General features: G+C 43.8%; 1 protein-coding gene across 1 annotated transcript in view; it reads left to right on the plus strand.

The window, feature by feature from the left end:
• ADAM28 (ADAM metallopeptidase domain 28) overlaps window positions 1–18,818 on the plus strand; it is a 74,058-nt gene that overhangs the window by 44,686 nt on the left and 10,554 nt on the right. The window contains exons 11-20 of the mRNA XM_083713503.1: window positions 3,119–3,249; window positions 7,257–7,434; window positions 8,738–8,827; window positions 9,718–9,913; window positions 10,344–10,446; window positions 11,615–11,771; window positions 13,062–13,142; window positions 15,093–15,171; window positions 17,144–17,246; window positions 18,046–18,142. Of these exons, the coding sequence (XP_083569629.1) occupies window positions 3,119–3,249; window positions 7,257–7,434; window positions 8,738–8,827; window positions 9,718–9,913; window positions 10,344–10,446; window positions 11,615–11,771; window positions 13,062–13,142; window positions 15,093–15,171; window positions 17,144–17,246; window positions 18,046–18,142 (1,215 nt within the window). The remainder of the gene's footprint in view (window positions 1–3,118; window positions 3,250–7,256; window positions 7,435–8,737; window positions 8,828–9,717; window positions 9,914–10,343; window positions 10,447–11,614; window positions 11,772–13,061; window positions 13,143–15,092; window positions 15,172–17,143; window positions 17,247–18,045; window positions 18,143–18,818) is intronic.

Raw genomic sequence — 18,818 nt, forward strand, 5'->3', positions numbered from 1 at the left:
GGGCTTGCTGATCAGAAGGTAGGCGGTTCGAATCCCCGTGACGGGGTGAGCTCCCGTTGTTTGGTCTCTGCTCCTGTCAACCTAGCAGTTCGAAAGCACGTCAAAAGTGCATGTAGATAAATAGGTACCGCTCCGGCGGGAAGGTAAACGGCGTTTCCGTGTGCTGCTCTGGTATGCCAGAAGCGGCTTAGTCATGCTGGCTACATGACCTGGAAGCAGTTCTGCAGAGTCATTCGCGACTGGACTTAATGGTCAGGGGTCCCTTTCCTTTACACATATACATGTGTAAATCCACACTTACTGTTGCTCCAGAGCAGGGTTAGCCCATGTGGCCATGCTGGCTAGGATGGATGGGAGCTGGAGCCTAACCACATAGGGAAGTTACCACATTGACTCCCCCTACTCCAGGAAAAAAACAGAACTAGATCTAATGTGTGGAAGTTGCATGGGAGCAGATTTTGGATAAGTGTTAGTAGAAGGAACGCAGGTGGCGCTGTGGGTTAAAGCCTCAGCGCCTAGGACTTGCCGATTGAAAGGTCGGCGGTTCGAATCCCTGCGGCGGGGTGCGCTCCCGCTGCTCAGTCCCAGCGCCTGCCAACCTAGCAGTTCGAAAGCACCTCCGGGTGCAAGTAGATAAATAGGGACCGCTTACCAGCGGGAAGGTAAACGGCATTTCCGTGTGCAGCTCTGGCTCGCCAGATGCAGCTTTGTCACGCTGGCCACGTGACCCGGAAGTGTCTCCGGACAGCGCTGCCCCCTGGCCTCTTAAGTGAGATGGGCGCACAACCCTAGAGTCTGTCAAGACTGGCCCGTACGGGCAGGGGTACCTTTACCTTTACCTTTACTAGTAGAAGGAATGGCAACTGTTATTTGACAGTGGAACAGGCTTTCCAGAGAGCTGGTGAGTTCAGCTTTGCTGGAGGTAATTACACAGAGGCTGGAAAAGGGGTTGGACTGAATGACCTCAGGGATCATTTCTACCTCTAAAATTGAATGATGTAGGCTGCCTCGAACCCTGTTGAAGGAATGACCAATGGCAGCAGCTGAATGGCTGTGAATTGTGGCCTGTGGGGTGCGGTGCTTGGAAACTTGTTCCACTTTGCAATCTGAGGCAGGGAGCAACAAAGAGGTTTCTCCTCAAGCCTTTGGTGGGTCACCACATGTAGCTGTTAGGCTGTGTCAGCCTTGGAAGAAGCTCACAAATTCTGGAGGCCTAGATCTTGCTGAAATATCCTGGGAAGGAAACAGAAACACAACCAGCCTCCACACATGCTGCTGGAGCATGCCATGCATGCTGTTAGATTATTAATTTCATTTACTTTTCCCCTTTGCCTAAACACTTTGGCCTGCCTGAAAGCAATGTAAATGGAAACAGAACATATGAATAAAAGAAGCTACTCAGAAGCAGCTTGCCTGGCAGGGCAGAACCACAACCCCAGCTTCTTGGTGACACCATTACTGCTGCTTCCCTAGAGGGAGGGGGGAACCCTCGTGAAGCTGATCTGGTACACCAGATAATTTGGGCAGCCTTCTGGGGGATGGGGAGGGATCGCAAAAGTGGGTGGAGCAACAAATATAAATTTTTATCTTTGGATAGTGGGCTAGTTTCCACATATACTCACTTCTGCACAGATCTATACATTAAGTAGCCCTCTCCACCCATATCTAGACAAGCAAGAGACATTTACAAAGATCAAGGACAGGTTGTAGCCAAGCAAAAGCACTCGGCTTTCTTCCAGCTGGAGCTCTAAAATATCTCAGGTGGGCACCATTGCCTTTCTAAAAGAACAAAGATGGTTTCATGGTCAGTTCTGGTACCTCCTTTTCTTGAAAAATAGTAGTGCAACGAGGGTGCAAAGTAGGGCCAGTCAGGGGAATGGCCGGGGGGAGGGGCATGTGGCCTGAGAAGATAGAGAAGTCTGGGAAGCTGAGTTTGAACCCTGGGCCTGATGTTCCCCATCCCTTATCCATGGAGTAGCCATAGGTCTGTCTAGTTCAGTACTGTCTACGTTGACTGACAGCAGCTGTCCAGAGTTTCGGAGAGGGGGCTTATCTCCAGCCCTGTCTGGAGATGCCAGGGATGGAACATGGAACTTTGCCCATGCAGAGCATCTGCCTTCCAAGCAAGTTGCAGCCCTTTCAAAAAATGCTCTCTTGCATGTGATGTATAAAGAGAGAATAGAGCTGAGTAGAAATGTTTCCCCCCAGATTTGCTTTTCCATTCAGAAGTGACCATATTTTTTTGGGGGGGGGGGGCAGAAACTGTTTTTCTGAAATATTTTAGTGGTGGCAACTGCTCCCTCCCCTCTGTGCTCCAAGAAGGAGTATACATCACAATATAGTTTTATTCCAAGGGCAGAAGTGTGGAGGGGAATTGGCAGCCAATGGATCATCAACAGAACCACCACGGCCACTTGCAGCAGTGATAAAACTATGGGTTTTATCCAGTGCTTATCCTACACAGAAAAGATCCATTGAAGTTAATGGGCATGGCTAACTTAGGCCCAGCGGGATGCGGGTGGTGCTGTAGTCGAAACCACAGAGCCTAGGACTTGCCAATCAGAAGGTCAGCGGTTCAAATCCCCGTGACAGGGTGAGTTCCCATTGTTTGGTCCCAGCTCCTGCCAACCTAGCAGTTCAAAAGCACGCCAAAGTGCAAGTAGATAAATAGGTACCGCTCCAGCGGGAAGGTAAATGGCGTTTCCGTGTGCTGCTCTGGTTCACCAGAAGCGGCTTAGTCATGCTGGCCACATGACCCAGAAGCTATACGCCGGCTCCCTCGGCCAGTAAAGCGAGATGAGCACCGCAACCCCAGAATCGTCTGGACCTAACGGTCAGGGGTACCTTTACCTTTACTTTTAAACTTGTTGTTGTTGTTGTTGTTTAGTCATTTAGCCGTGTCTGATTCTTCGTGACCCCATGGACCAGAGCATGCCAGGAACTCCTGTCTTCCACTGCCTCCCGCAGTTTGGTCAGACATCTTTAACTTAGGCCCCTTAATTTTTTGGCAACAATTCACTCAAAATTTCATTGAGCTTTTCTGTGCAATGCTAATAGCCACCATCATCTTCTGTTTCCTGGAAGACTAACAATAGGTCAACTATTCTCCCTTCTGCAGGATCACAACCCAAACCCAATTGCTATTGGTGCAACCATGGCCCATGAAATGGGGCATAACTTTGGCATGAATCACGATGCAAGTTTCTGTAAGTGCAGTTCTGGATCATGCATCATGGCAGCGCAACTCAGGTGAGTCCCCTGTACCTGCCAGAGGAGTTTGGCAAAACCTGTGGTTGCTTTGAATGCAATTGCCGCTAAACAGTTTTGAATTAATAATTCAACTATGTTGCATGGGACTGTTGCCAGGATGGTGCAGTTATCTGAAAACTCTGCTGGAGAGCAAAAGTGCTGAACCCATTGTCTGCTGAAACTAGCACCTGCTTCTTTATTATCAGAGGAGAGATCTAGTTAAACTGGGCATAAAAACTGGGTTTTCTTACAGCCAAGTGGTATATAAATTTTGTTAAGTAAATAAAATTAGAGAGAGCAATCTTGAACTGATAAATGGTGGGAGTAGAAAGGATTAAGCAGCCCTCTCCACATGTTTCTTCCACTTAAAGTGGCAGCACTTTGCAGCTGCTTTTTATTTTTTTAAGAAAGTTGAGAGACTGTTAATGCATTCCTGACTAGTTCCTCTCTCAGTGAAATCAGTAGATCACAGAATTTTGTTTGCTGGCTGGTTGATGTTGTTGTTTTGCTTAGGCTCGGAAATAGGTCTTGCTAGACGTTGCTCTATTGCAGACTTCTGCTGTCTTTTGTGTAGATCTCTTGCAGCCTTGATAGAGCATGCAGTTGTTTGGGAAGCTTCTGTACTTGCTGCAAAAAGCCCAGGGTGCTCCTTCCCTCATGTTCAGGGAGTTATTTAATGGAAGTTGTGCATCATATGCAGTTTTAATATGTGAAAGGATGTCTTTGGTGTTTCACACAGAAGCACTTGCTTCAAGAATGTCTGCTTTTCCCCAAGAAGCAAGTGCTGAGGTTTCTGGTGCAACTTTATTATGACCTTAACTGAAAACCACGTCTGGTTGTGAGTGGTTTTCAGTAGATCCCCTTTTGCTTTCATGATGTGACTTGGTGACCATTGCTCACCCACATTCCTCTCCCCCTCCCCCCCTTAATATGTGCTTTCTGAAACAATAGAAACATCCTTTGATATTTTCCCTCCTCTGAATTCAGCCACACATTTCTCAAGTCAAGCAATGTGTATAGAAATGCGTATGCTAGTGTAAAATCTGCACAAAAATGCTTATATTGGCAAAAATAACATACAAAAATGTATATAAACCTGAAAAATTCACACTAAAACGCTGATGAGTTTTCATGAGGACTTCTAACATTAAAAAAATGACAAAATGATGGTGAAATGTGGAAAACTGAATTTAAGATGGGAGGAAAATGAGAAACTGAAAGAAACAAAAAATGACAGATTTTCCCATCCCTAATCTCTATTTAAGTGTTCCTTTAAGCCTAAACAAATTATTTCACATTGGGGCTAAATTACACATTACACTGGAACTGTGTGCATGATTGGGAGGTTTATCATGCATGGGAGGTTTATCATTCACCCAAATCAAATCCTTGGAGCTTTTCTTAGCCATGGAGGGGGAAAGCAGAAAACTTATATTTTAAAGCCAACACATCTTCCCCTTCAAAGCTAATAGCAGGTCTGGAGGAGCAATTTGTATTGGGGCCATGGTATTTCAGAGAAGAGTTAGATCACTCTTCCTCTAGCCATGGCCCTGACAAAAAACAACAGCTGCTTTAAAAAAAAGAAAATTACATATGGAATTCCAAACACAGAGCTTTAATGTAACACATTGCTTGGCTGCTAGTTTGACCAGAATAAAGCTTTTTCAGATGAAGTGACTGAATAATAATAATAATAATAATAATAATAATAATAATAATAATTTATACCCCACCCATCTGGCTGGGTTTCCCCAGCCACTCTGGGCAGCTTCCAGAAAAATATTAAAATACAATAAGGACTGAATATTGACATTACATAGCAGTTTGGGACCAGTTTATTTGTAGGATCACCTTACCTCATATATGCCCAATTGACTGCTTAGATCTGCTGAATTGGCACGGTTACAAGTAACCAGGACCTTTTCTCAGCCAAAACTCACCAGAACTGATTTCCTGCACCTCTTAGGTGGGCACCATTGCCATTCTAAGAGAATAAGGAAGGTGTTCATGGTTTCTTTTTCTAGAAAAATAGTACTGCAGATAACACTCATTCTATACTTGAAAGAAATCAGCCTTTTAATGTGGCATGACCTACACTTTGGAACTCCTTGCCTGTTGACATCAGGCGCCTGCTTAAAACAGTCCCTGCTCCTGCCAACCTAGCAGTTTGAAAGCACATCAAAGTGCAAGTAGATAAATAGGTACCGCTCCAGCGGGAAGGTAAACGGCATTTCCGTGTGCTGCTCTGGTTTGCCAGAAGCGGCTTAGTCAGTAGCATAGCGTGGGGGGTGCAGGGGGGCCGGCCGCACCGGGCGCAACATCTGGGGGGCACGCTCACCGCCTCTGGAGTCGCCAAAGAGCCTCGGGCGCAGGCTGTAGCAGAGCCCCATGTCTCACGGAACCGACGAGCTGTGCGCGCGTCCGGGCTGAAGGCGTCCGGCAGGCAGCGGCTCTCAGTGCTCGCCGCAGTCCCCGCACGTCAGGGCCGTGGAGGGCGCGCCAGGCAGCCCCTCCTCACAGCCCCCCCCCCCGCCGCCGCCGCCGCTGCTGCAGCTGCTGGGCCCTGTTGCATTTTCCTCGCCTCTCTGCCCTCCTCCTCCTCCGGGCAAGCGGCATCGTTTGGGCAGCAGCGCCAGCGGCAACTCGCCTCAGATCACCTGACACGGACCCGCCACCGTGGCTACCTTACCGTAGATACCCCAGCCCAGGCAGCAGCAAGAAGAAGCTGGCAGCGGCGGCAGGTTAGGGGGCGCAAATTACTTGCCTTGCCCCGGGTGCTGACAACCCACGCTACGCCGCTGGGCTTTGTCCTGCTGGCCACATGACCCGGAAGCTGTACGCCGGCTCCCTCAGCCAATAAAGCAAGATGAGCGCCACAACCCCAGAGTCGGCCACGACTGGACCTAACGGTCAGGGGTCCCTTTACCTTTTTTATCCAGACATACAGATGTTGGCATGTTTTGATCTTTTACTGTTAATTTTAATTATATTTCACATGTTTTAATTACTTGCCTTTTGTACTGTTTTATTGATAAATGTAATATCTCTTGTAAACTGATTAGAGGCATTATTTTTTAAAAAATGGATGTGCATTGAGCAAATCAGTTGCAGTCTTCCCTGGTGACTTCTTGACAGAATGCACGTCTCTCACGGGCATGAACATTGGTCACCAAGTCACGCTGTGCAAAAAGGGATCTTGCATAATACTAGTGGTATGCAGAAATAGGTTTCTTAGACGTCTATACAAAATTCTGCAAGAAAACTGCACCACAGAGTGACAATTCTTGTCCTGACTGTGGTCTTAGGTTTTGGTTCTCATCCAAAATACAGCTTTCATTGTATTTTTCTTTTCTCTTTTTAAAATGACTATATAACCCGGTCTTAAGACTTGTGCAGAATCTGTGATAACTGGTTGTGACATATTGAGGGGAAAGGTGTGTTTGAGTCTTATATAGACTCGGGGTAGATGTGGCCAAAATTGACACATTAGGAAAACAAAATTTGCACCACTCTAGTCTATCCATGCATCTGCTGTGTTTCCTAAAGAATTTGAGTGAGTTAGTGATGATGATTCTTTGCTTATTTAGCACTATAGGAAACTACCAAGCCACACTATTTAAATATCTGTTACAGATAGGTAGCCGTGTTGGTCTGCCATAGTCAAAACAAAAAAAATTCCTTCCAGTAGCACCTTAAAGACCAACTAAGTCAGTTCTTGGTATGAGCTTTCGTGTGCATGCACACTTCTTCAGATACCCAGATACGTATCTGAAGAAGTGTGCATGCACACGAAAGCTCATACCAAGAACTGACTTAGTTGGTCTTTAAGGTGCTACTGGAAGGAATTTTTTTATTTAAATATCTGTCTAGCTGGTTCTTATATATTAGAAGACTATTGTGGCATTAAGCAATTCATTGATTCCTGCATTGCATTCTACCACTGCACTATATTATCCCTCCCAATTATTGGCTAGAATAGTTTCCCACATATCTTTTCATCTTTACAGCTACAAAACTCCCCGGGACTTCAGCTCCTGCAGTTTGCAGGATTTTCAGAAATACATCATGGACCGGACCCCATCCTGTATAACTAACATGCCATCTCCAAAAGATATCATTGCAACCCCAGTCTGTGGGAATGACTTTGTTGAAGAGGGAGAAGAATGCGACTGTGGCTCTCCAGAGGTATCTGTTAATGAACTGCTAGGAAAAGGAACTTGTCAATGGGTGGAATTCTTAACAGAATCTTATGGCTGTTTCATGGCGTAACTGGGTGCACTTTCACATTAAAAAACACATGGATTGGCAATGCAAGATATCAATGTACCAATGTCCCAATTTCAAATTTGAAAATTTTAATTTTGAAGTGAGGGTTGCAAAAGTTCCTTAAAAAATATTATTAATGCAGATAGAAGTGGTGTATCCTCTGTTTGAAGGAGGAGGGAAATGCAAGATGAAAAAAGAAAATGATGTGTGAAGGGAAATAACTGCAATTTGGGGGGTTGGGCAGGGGGGTAGTTACTCAAGCCTAGCATCAGCAGCCAGAACCTGGGCAGCTGCCCTCACCCTGGCTCTGAGACAGGGCCCACGGCTATTGACTTCTGTCCTGGGGCCTGTGAGTTACCATTTAAATTTTCCACAGTGCTCCTGCCATCGTGTCACTTGGGCATTGTGGGAAAGTTAAATAGCCACCCGCTGCTCCCACCACTTCTGTAAGGCAAATCCACTGATGTAGGAAAGAGTCCATCCGAGGATATGTTGCTGAGGACCCCATCAAACCTGGATCTTGCCCTGGGATAACTACGTAGCAGCAGCAGCAGCAGTGCCTTTCCTTTTCCTTTTCCTTTTCCTTTTTCCTTTTCCTCTCTCCTTTTTCTTTTTGCCAGCACAAGACCAAACAATGCACCTGGAATGATACAATGCCATGATGTACGGTAGTATCTTTCCAATAGGGCCTTAAAGTAACAATGTGGTAACTACTCATTAACTGTTCTGTGGGAACATAGAAGAAGCATTGAATATGGCATTGGGTGCTGAACATTGAACATTTCAGATTATGTTTTCAAATGAGAAGCCAGAGACCTGCTCTGAGCGTGATTTGCAATTGGCAGGGAGAGGGTGACAGTCTCTTGCATAAACCCATGAGGAGCTAGACAGAATAAATTATACAAAATAAAAGGGGGGAATATTATGCAAATATACTTGGTTTGCACAATTTATGCAGATTGCAAAATTAAACTTTTCTTGACACCTCATTTAAATTAGCTTAGTGCAGAATTTACATTTTTCATTTTGGCTTTTTAACACCAAGGTCACACAGCTCTGGTTAAATACGCATCTGCCTTTCAGTTTACGATCATTAGTATTTTAGATGAAGTGCGCTGAAGAAATACTTTCCTCCTTTATTAGTTACCCATCTGAAAAGATACTAATTGGAAGAGATCAGGCAAAATTAAGTTGATAATACAGGACTGTTCTTGGTTTTAAGGAATGCAAAAATGACTGCTGTGAGGCTGCAACTTGTAAACTGAAGCCAGGTGCTAAATGTGGATATGGGGACTGTTGTGAAAATTGCCAGGTAAGACTTTGTTCCCTACACTGAAAATAATACCTCTCAATCTTGCTGCACATTTGTCAAATGGGGATGTAATCTCTGTTTCTCTCTATTGCCCATATTGATAGCAAGTATATTTATATTCTTTCTGGGTTGCTTTCTAAAGCTCAGTTGAAACTTATTAACATGTCTGCACAGGAATTTGTGGGGAGGTTGAGTAGTTCTGTTGCCATGAGAGGAATGGACCCCTTATGGCAACCTCTTAGTTCTGGTAAGTAACACAAGTTGAAAATGATGGTCTCCACTTATGACATGAATTCCATTGTGGCTTTCAGGCAATGTAACACTATAGGTTGTAGCCAATTAACTTTACTCAGACTAGATCCAGTGAAATGAATGGACCTAGGTTAGCCATGTACATTAATTTCAATGGGTCTGACTTAATTTTGGATACAACCCTATGGGCTCAGTCGGGAATCCAGGCTATGTTTGGACTTCTCCAGATGACCTGTTTATTGAGCATTCATTCTGATTTGTTTGTGGAGAGCTTATAGAACAGTGAGCATTCATACTTCTTGATGCATTTCCCTGCCTTTTTCCTAATTGAAAAATTGTTCTCTTCTTGTTTAACAGTGGATTTATTGCAGTAGAGCACTGTAATCCACATTGACTTTGCAAAACTAAATTTTCCAGTATGTGCTTGAATCCCCTCTGACAAACACTGAGGGTCTCGTGGAAACCCCTGGAGCTGTTTGGGTTGGGATGCCCATCCTTCCCTAGTAGGTGGCCAGCAAGGCAGATGAAGAGAAGGCTTCACTGTAGACTGGAAGAACCATGATCATTTATATTTGATCTCCACTGCTAAATATGATAAATAACGAGGGATTGGATGACCTTTCACTTTCCCCATACAGATTAGAAGAGCAGGCGCAGTATGCCGGCCAGTGAAGCATGACTGCGATCTACCAGAACTGTGCACAGGGACCTCTCAGCAATGTCCGATGGATCGCTTCCGAGTGAATGGATTCCCTTGCAAAAATAACGAGGGCTACTGCTACATGGGGAAGTGTCCCACTTTGCAGAACCAATGCATTGCACTTTGGGGGCCAGGTGAGTGAACCCTGGAGTTACTGAACATCTAACTTGAAAGAGGCTTACAGATTTGTTTTGTATTCAGTGGAACTTGGTCTTTCCTGTTGAGCCGGAGCTCAGCCGGAGCTCAGCTGAGCTCACATTGGTGTAATTCCTTCACTGTAGCTCAATCAGGGCTCAGCTGCCTCTGCTGGGACTCATCCAGGAGAACCAAAGCTGGTGTGACTCCCTGAAAAGGGGTGCGATGGGGCAAGGAGAGACTTACACCTATTCCAAACCTCTTTCAGCTCAGCCACATCACCTAGCAACACAGCAGAAAAAGTACTGGTAAAAAGTTGTGCCTTTGGCTTGATCCGGCACTGTCTTGTGCTCGCGTTCTGCTTTTGCGATTCATACCATTATACTGCTACATGCTGAAGATTTTATTTTATTTCTTTTGCCTTTTCAGGTGCCACAGTGGGTGTGGATTCTTGTTATGCTATAAACCAGAACGGGGTTTATTATGGCCATTGCAAGAAGGCTAATGGCACATACATACCATGTGGAAAAAAGTAAGCACCACAAACACAAATCAGTCCCAGGGCATAGTTTGTCTGGGTCTGGTCTGACCAATTCCTGGGGACCCTATGCATACCACCTTGGGCTCCGGAATGAGAGAAAGGTGGGGTATAAAAGTATCCAATAGGAGGCATCATGAAAAATTAAGCAGAGGCTCTTTAAAGGTCAACCGTCTCTGCTTGATTTCTACAAGGAGGTTCAGGTCAGGAAGCACAACCTGCTGCAAATGGTCCTCCAATTCTGCTCGCAAACACCATGGTCTGCTCTCAGGCAGATTATGTCAGCTGCAGGTGGTGGGAATTGGGTTCTTTGAGTATTCTTTCATACCTTGAACCGTCTCCTAAATAAGCTTCAGAGTTCCGTTGGGCTATGCAAACAACCCAGTTAATCTGGGGGTGGGGTGAGCATAACGATGAGGGAGAAACTAAATTCAGTTCACATTTAATTAGCACTTTCTGAGACAATATGTGAAAAATAGCCATCCTTCAAATTTTGCACCTCTCTGGATTTTGCAATGCAGTTCCCCAGATAAGTAACGTGTTCAAAAATGCATATTGGGTTAAATGCACTAATAAATGCATATATTAGTGAAGATAGCATACCAAAGAAGCATTAAATTAGGGGAAACTACATGAAAAAATGTGTATATTAGTCAAAAGATCATACAAATATGTGTATATTAAATTTGCTCTGAAATGCTGACAATTTTTCATGAGGTTTTCGTATAAAACCTTTTTTGGGGGAAATTCTTGTGGAAGTGCAAAAAACTGAATTTAAGACTGGAGGGGGGAATGAGAAGCTGAGAGAACCTAAACTGATAGGTTTATCCATCCCTAGATGAGCAGTCTTCTGCTTATCCCTTCTCTGGTAATAAAAATAAATAATAGAATCATAAAATTGTAGACTTGGAAAGGTCCATGAGGGTCATCTAGTCCACCTCCGGCAATGCAGGAATCCTTTGCCCCAGGTGGGGCTTGAAACCTCAACCCTGAGATGAAGAATCTCATGCTGTACCAGCTGAGCTATTCCAGAAGGGCAAATGAATATCACTTAATCTGGTGAATGCATGAGGATTCCAAATGAGAGAAAAATATGACTTCCCTAATTAGTCTGTTCTTGTTTAAAAGAAAAACTCAAGGTAACTGTCTGCTTCCTTTTCAGAGATATAAAGTGTGGCAAGTTATATTGTTCAGGGGGTTCTCGAATGCCTTCAACTGGAAGTCTAGTGTCGTTTGATACATGCAAAGGCAGTTTCCCAGGCAAGGACCAAGAAGATGGTGGAATGGTTGCCACTGGAACAAAATGCGGAGAAGGCATGGTTAGTGACTCACATTCTCTTCCTTTGATCCACAGGTGTGGTCAGGGGGGAGGTTTCTCAAGCACAATTTCTGTAATGCGGTTGTTGGAATTGCTGCAAGAACAGAGTGAGCCATTTCACACCGGTAGCTTGCCAAGCAGGGCTGCACCTTTGGGGTTCATTTCATTTGTCAGCCATGCTTCTGATCCTGCCTGTGAACTGAGCCTGTCCAAGTTATGTTCACATACTTCAAATGCCGGCACAATAATATCCTGAATGCTACAGCTGGAAGATTTAATTCCATTACAATTTTTTTTCTGAGCCCTTTTAGGGAGTGAAATTGGAATGCACTTATTCTTTGAAAGCAGAAGTCACCTACCTGGCTCCCACTGGGGCTCTGGGGCCCTTGAATTCCTCTTGTGGTGCCTAGGAAGCCCTCTGACCCCATACTCTCTGCTTCCATGAGGTGATGAGGGTGGTTACCTTCTTCGTCCCTTGAAAATTGCCTAGAGCTGAAGGAGGAAGCTGGAAGAGTGATGTTCTTTCCCTCTCCCTTTACAAGGTTCAGATTAGTTCTACTGGATCTTTTCCCAGATGCCTTGGGAAAAGGAAGTGTGTGGGTGCTTCTGTCTCATGTGGGGTGCTCAGTGCTTTTTTTAAAAGGGGTACTGAAGGGTACGCAGTACCAGCGCCTCCTTTTGTTGTTGTTAAGAAGTGTGGCACTTACTGGAACAACTTCATGGTTGTTTTTGTAGAAAAGAAGCACTGGGCTTAGAAGAAGCACATCTGGCGTAGAAGGGAGAGAAGTGACCAGAGGACCCACTCAACACAGCACCCACTCAAAATTCAAATGTGCCCATGAGCCTAAAAAACATGCATGACCCCTCTTCTAAAGTGACATGGATCTTAAGATGGAGGTCAGAAGTTAGTATAGCTCAGTCATGACTGGCCATCTCCTCCCCAGCCAAGCAGGTCTCTAGACTCACAGGCTCAAGAAACTGACAAGTACCCCTTCTTTGAGGACACAACAAAGCTAGAAAGCTGCCACATCATTCTGTGATCTGAGCTGCCTACCAACATGGCGGGTGGGGGCACAGGGTCAGAAAGTTATATCCAGTCACACTATTTGTACCTTAAGCCAGATATTATCTATACTACCTGGCTGAGGCTATCCATGTTCCCACGCAGAAAAGGCTCTTTCTCTTTACTCACTACTTGAACCTTTTAATTGAAGCTTCAGTGGTGTTGAGTTTTGCAGAAAAGAAAAGAACCGCCCAACCCTGTTGATCATCTTTGGCATTTTGCTTTCAGGTCTGCAGCAATGGGCAATGTGTCGAGATTGAGAGAGCCTACAGGTCTACCAACTGTTCTTCCAAGTGCCAAGGACATGCTGTAAGAGTTACATCACGGTTAAGGGAAGAATAATGGTGGCTGCTTTTTAGTGGCCTTTGTAAATGTTCTGCTTAGAGACACAAGCCTTTCCTTCCTCTGATGAGCACGTATGCCTGTATTCTTCACCCTTCCTCTCACAGTATTCTCCCAGGACCATGTTCCTCAATGAGTCACTGAATTTCTGCATTAGAGACTTTGGTTCTTTTGCTTTCCCCCACCTCTGCCCATGCCCAGTATTTCTTCTGTAGCTTCCGACGGATGCCAGTGCCCCAGTCCTGGTTGTCAGTTACAAGATACTGTGTATGTTGCTCCCTGAACTGTCTCTACTAGGGATGGAGGAGAGAAATGTGTTCAGTTGCATTTTAATGAGAATTGGAATGCAGCTATCCTTCAAAATGTTAACTTATCCTAATTTTTGCAATGCAGTTCTCTAACCCAGATGTGTATATTGGGGGAAAGTGTGCACAAAATACACATATTACTGTGCAAAACTGCATTGTATTCGGGGAAATTTCCTTCAAAACTGTATACATTAGGCAAAAATGCACACAACAAAGTTTATACTGGGAGAAGGAAACAAAAATGGATAGATTCACCCCTCCCTACTTTGTACTGGAGCCAATGAAGATGTATCTGGAGATGTACCTGGGCTCCCTGGTTGAGGTTAACCTTTGAGTCCCATGGCATGAAGAGCCCAGAGTTTGTTGCACTAGCCAAAATGTGTGGAACTGGATGCAAAGTCCTCTCTTGCTGGCAAAACCTGATGCTGAAAGCAAGCCCTGAACCAGATGGCATTGCAACAGTGACCGTTAAATGTCACAATTGTTGTTGTTGTTGTTGTTAATATTTTATTTATTTCATAAAATTTATTTACCACTTGATTGTAAAAAACCCTCAAAGTGGTTTACAAAAAAGAAATTATTAATTTAATATTATTACTATATTGTTGTTAAATGTGTTATTCTGTTTTTTAAAAATATTATTTAATATTTATATCCTTCTACCAATAAGTACCCAGAGAAACTTACAAAAGAAGGAAAAAAAGGAAACCCTAATAATACATTGAAGAATAAGCATGTATTACTAAAAAACTTACAGCCATGAAAAGCAGCAATTAAATTAACAGTCTGAAGGCAAGAGGAAGGGAGCCTGGTGATGTAGGCCCAGTGTAGGCCATCCACTGTCCTGAGCAAGACAGTTTTGGTCCTAAAACCAGGACAGGAGCAAAATTGGTTTCATCCTGAAAATCCTGGCGCTGAGAAGTGACCACACACTCAGGCACCTTGCCCAAATCAGGAAGGTTGGAGACAGGATCACAGTTTCTAAGGTTAGCCAGGTCATCATAGCAGGAACATAAGATGATGAGAAAAGCCCTGTGGAGTCTGGCCAAAGGCCCATCTTGTCCAGCATCCTGTTCTACAGCAGTCAACGAGATGCCCATGGGAAGCCCACAAGAAGGACATCAGCAGTCTCTCCACTGCTGGAGTCCTGGCAATGGGGGACCAGAGGTTTACGTACTTCTGTAAATTGTGAGGGCCATTCCTTTCCACAAGGAGGCCTTGACCACCTTTGAATCTCAGGCAGACAAGACATTTTTGAAAGTTTCCCCCTGCTCAAAGAAGTCCGTGTGTGTGTGTGTGTGTGTGTGTGTGTGTGTGTTCAGTATTTTGGCTAACAGCTGATGACTTACACCAATTTTGGGATTGACTGCAGTTTTGATAATTTGTTGGAGCTGTGCCTTTGTAATCTATATAATTTTGTATTTATTTTAAAATGTTTGTTTTATGACTTGCACTGCATTGAATAACAGACCTGATCAAAAGGCAGGATAGGCATCTTTCCAGTAAAAATAAATGAATGAATGAATGAATGAATGAATAAAGCAAGCATGGTCTGCTTCTTTTCCATGTGCCCATTTTAGAGACTAATGCTAGGTCTGTGCTATCACAGGTATGTGACCATGAGCTGCTATGCCAGTGTGAAGAAGGATGGGCGCCACCAAATTGTGATGACCCCACAGCAAATAGATGTGAGTTAAAGCAGGAGCCCCCTGCCACACTTCCCCTTTCTTTTCACCTAACATAACCGTGGACTCTTTTGTCATATGGCTAACAAAATGGCCTCTTCCCCAAATTTGCCACCCAATTCACAGATGATTAATTTTTGGGGGGAGGGGGATTTGGGCTATTGGGTGAGGACTTCTGAATGGATTTGGAGGCAGGCTTACTATTTGCAATGGGTGTCTACCCCTTTTAAAGCTCTAAACAGTAAAATGAAGGCAAAGATGGAGCTCTTCTCAGAAGCTACCAGTTTGCAGCTGACATGTTTTCCCCAGAATGCCCCAGATCCAGCATCGTTCTGGACTATTCTGGGGTGAAAAATGGCATCCACCAGCCGCTAAACAGAGCTTTATTGTTATCTTATTGGGAGTTGAGGTGGCGGGGGGGGGGGCAGCAGCACAGCTTCTCTGCCACAAATGGTAAACCTGCCTCACCATGAACTCTTCCAAAAATCCCACCTGAAATGTTGGCCGCTATTTCAGGGAACAACCCACCCTGTCCCAATATTGTTGAAAGTTTGCAGCTGCAAACTCAGTTTGGCATAAGCCATTTCTCTGTGTGTTCTCCTGCTCCACATAGCTGGGCTAGTGATGGAAGTGAATGATCATTTAGGTAACAACATCAGGACATCAGGTAAGTTCTGTAATACATTGCTGGAGTTGTGATGGGGGAACTCAATGCACTGCTGTCATTTGGGGTGACTCACCTTTGCTTCTTATAAATTCTTCCCTTACTGCTGATTTCAGTGGCATTAGGTTGGCCATATTTACCAAAGTTCTGTCTCCAGGACATGTAGCAAAGTGTACACCAAACTCTCTTCTATTGCTCTGCATGACTGCAAGTTTCTCCTGATAAAGTAGTAAACTCAGACGGCCCAAAGTATTAACAAGTTTATAAAAATATGGGGGGGGGTAATAACTAGTAAAATCTTAACCAAATCTACTCAGTCCTACTGAATTCCATGGGACTTATCCCCAGGTAAGTAGGGTTAGGACTGCATCTTATGTAATTTGGGGAAGGATCCTTGGGTAGCAGGAAAACAAATGCAATTATCCTAGCATACAGTGTGATATCATCCTGTTGAATTCTTGCTGGTTTGATGATGGCCAGAAAGAGGAGACGAAGAGCTCTATTTGAAGAAGGATGTAGTTCATTACTTAGCTGCAAGATGACCCTTCTCTGAGCAAGAAGTTGTATGCAAAGAGGATGGTGGCCCATTATTTATTTACCTATTATCAACACATTTCTTTATTATATTTTTATCATGCCCTTCACTCCAAAGAGCTCGGAGTGACACACTGTCTCTCATGCACACATTTATCCTAGAACAACAACTCCAAGCTTTTGTGTATCCAAAGCAATTCACTTACAGTAGCTTGTTTTAATCCTTACAATTTCTGTAAGATGGGGCAGTATAATTAACCCTATATTACAGATGCCAGGCAATTCTCTAAACCATGGTTTAGATGGTCACAAATGAACTGCAGCAAAGCCTCAGGTAGGTTCATATGCAACCTCCCCTCTTCTTCTTTCACAAAAGGAGGTGAATTTATTCACCTTGGACTAAACCATGCTCACCTTGAGGTGATTGTGGTCTCTCCATAGTTACAACAAACCAGGCTCAAAACATGCATTGACATTCTGGTTTGGTAAGTAACTAGAGTTAGAATAAACCACAGTTCCCTCATGGTTTAGTCAAAAGTGAAAACAGAAGCTTTAAGTCACTTTTGGATATGAAGGAGAAGATAAGGGAAGGTGTGAGGCTTTCTGACAACACTTTTGTGAAAATCTAGTTCATCACAAACTGGGCTGAGAGAATGTGTTTTGGGTCATTTCCTATGTCACAGATGAGGAATAGGGAGTCTTTGAGGAAGCATGATTTCCAAGAATTGTCTCTCAGTACAATCTCAGATTTGTTTATGGCCTGTTCTTTTTTTGCAGATATCATCATCATTGTTGCAGTGTTGTTAGCCATTTTAGTCACAGCAGTCACCGTCATTGTCTTGTTCCGGTACAAAATTTCAAAAAAGAAAAATAGTCCAAGGTGAATCTTTTAAGTGAAGAATTGTCAGCCAAACTTTTGCAAAAGGGTTTAACTGCTGGATTTGCTAAGCGCTCAATACTAAGAATGGCATGTGTGGCTAGATTGAACATTGGGATGTTCTCTGGCTAGTTTGAGCAGTAGAGTCTTAGATTTTGGATGCCTGAAGCTGCTGATTTGGAGCTATAATTCGCCTTGATTAAAAGCAGGGGTGGAGGACTTGCAGCTGTTCAGATTAGGGATGGCTAGCACAGCCTATCTGTAGGCACTTGCACCATAAATTGTATGTGTTTTGTATTTATGCATTTTTGATAAAAACACAGTTTTGTATGCCCGTTTCCTGTAAAGTAATGCACGTTTGTATGTAAAGTAATGCACGTTTGTATGTATTTTGTACCAAAACGGCAAGGCAAAATTCAAAGGAGAATTCATATGTGTATTCCAATTCACATATAAGTCTGAAACCAGTTTGGTTTCCTTTAAAATACTGTAGGGCTGGACAACAAGCTCTTCTGGAATCAGTCCTCCTGATCAGGTATACCTCATTTCTCCTATGCTGCAATGGCAAAATCCAGAGCTTCCCCTCCAAGAGCACTGTGTTCCTTTGGAAAGAAGGACGGGATGTTATTATTATTCTGGACCAAACAATATATGATTCAGGAGAGACAGTGAAGGTCTCCATTCTCTGTCTTTTCTGCATCCTATATTGTTTGACCAAGACTTCTACATTTCTGTGTACAGAACACAGATGTTCTAAGTTATGAATTCAATCCACATGCTAATATTTACTGTTTTTTGATAGCACCCACAAGAGTGTGGCTGGATCCACAAACCATGGCTTCTCAGGTCAAGATCAGAAGAGAAGGCAGCATCTTGGCCCTGTGCCTGGCCCTCCAGAGGTGAGAAGCAAAAGCAATGACCCTGTACCATTTGCAGTCCATTCACTTTGAATAAGGTTATCATAAACATTCTTCCCAATAATACTGGCCCTCAGGTGGCTGAGTTTCTGTCAGTTTGGAAGTAAAATTGGGCTACACAAAATTTCTACATACTTCCTAGGTAACCCAAGTTCCTAAGTTTGTAAAATAAATGAACAATATTTTTTAAAGAAAAAAAACACAGAAAAAACACCCTTACAAGGAATTGTAAGCTTCCAGGATATACAAAATAGTGAGGTGTCAGTAAAGCCATGGGAAGGAAGCTGAAGATGGCAGACAGGGAGATGAAATTGAACCATAAAGAAGCCTTGAATGAGTTACAGTAAGTATCCAGAAGAGGAGGATTAGGGATGTGAGTGAGCATGCTGTCAATTTACCGTATTTTTCACTCCATAAGACGCACCTGACCATAAGACGCACCTAGTTTTTAGAGGAGGAAAACAAGAAAAAATATATTCTGAACGAAACAGTGGATGTATTATTTTTGTGGTTCATGCTGTAGCCACGGACATGCTATGTGATCTGATGGTGAATTTGGGGAGACCCAATGCAAAAATCCTGAGGATCCATGGGCTTTTACCTCCCCCCTTATCTCTCTTGCGATCCCACCGATCAGCTGTTTCCTTTCAACACTCCC

Source organism: Podarcis gaigeae, assembly GCF_964106915.1.
Source record: "Podarcis gaigeae genome assembly, chromosome: 15".
NCBI classification, from domain to species: Eukaryota; Metazoa; Chordata; class Lepidosauria; order Squamata; family Lacertidae; genus Podarcis; species Podarcis gaigeae.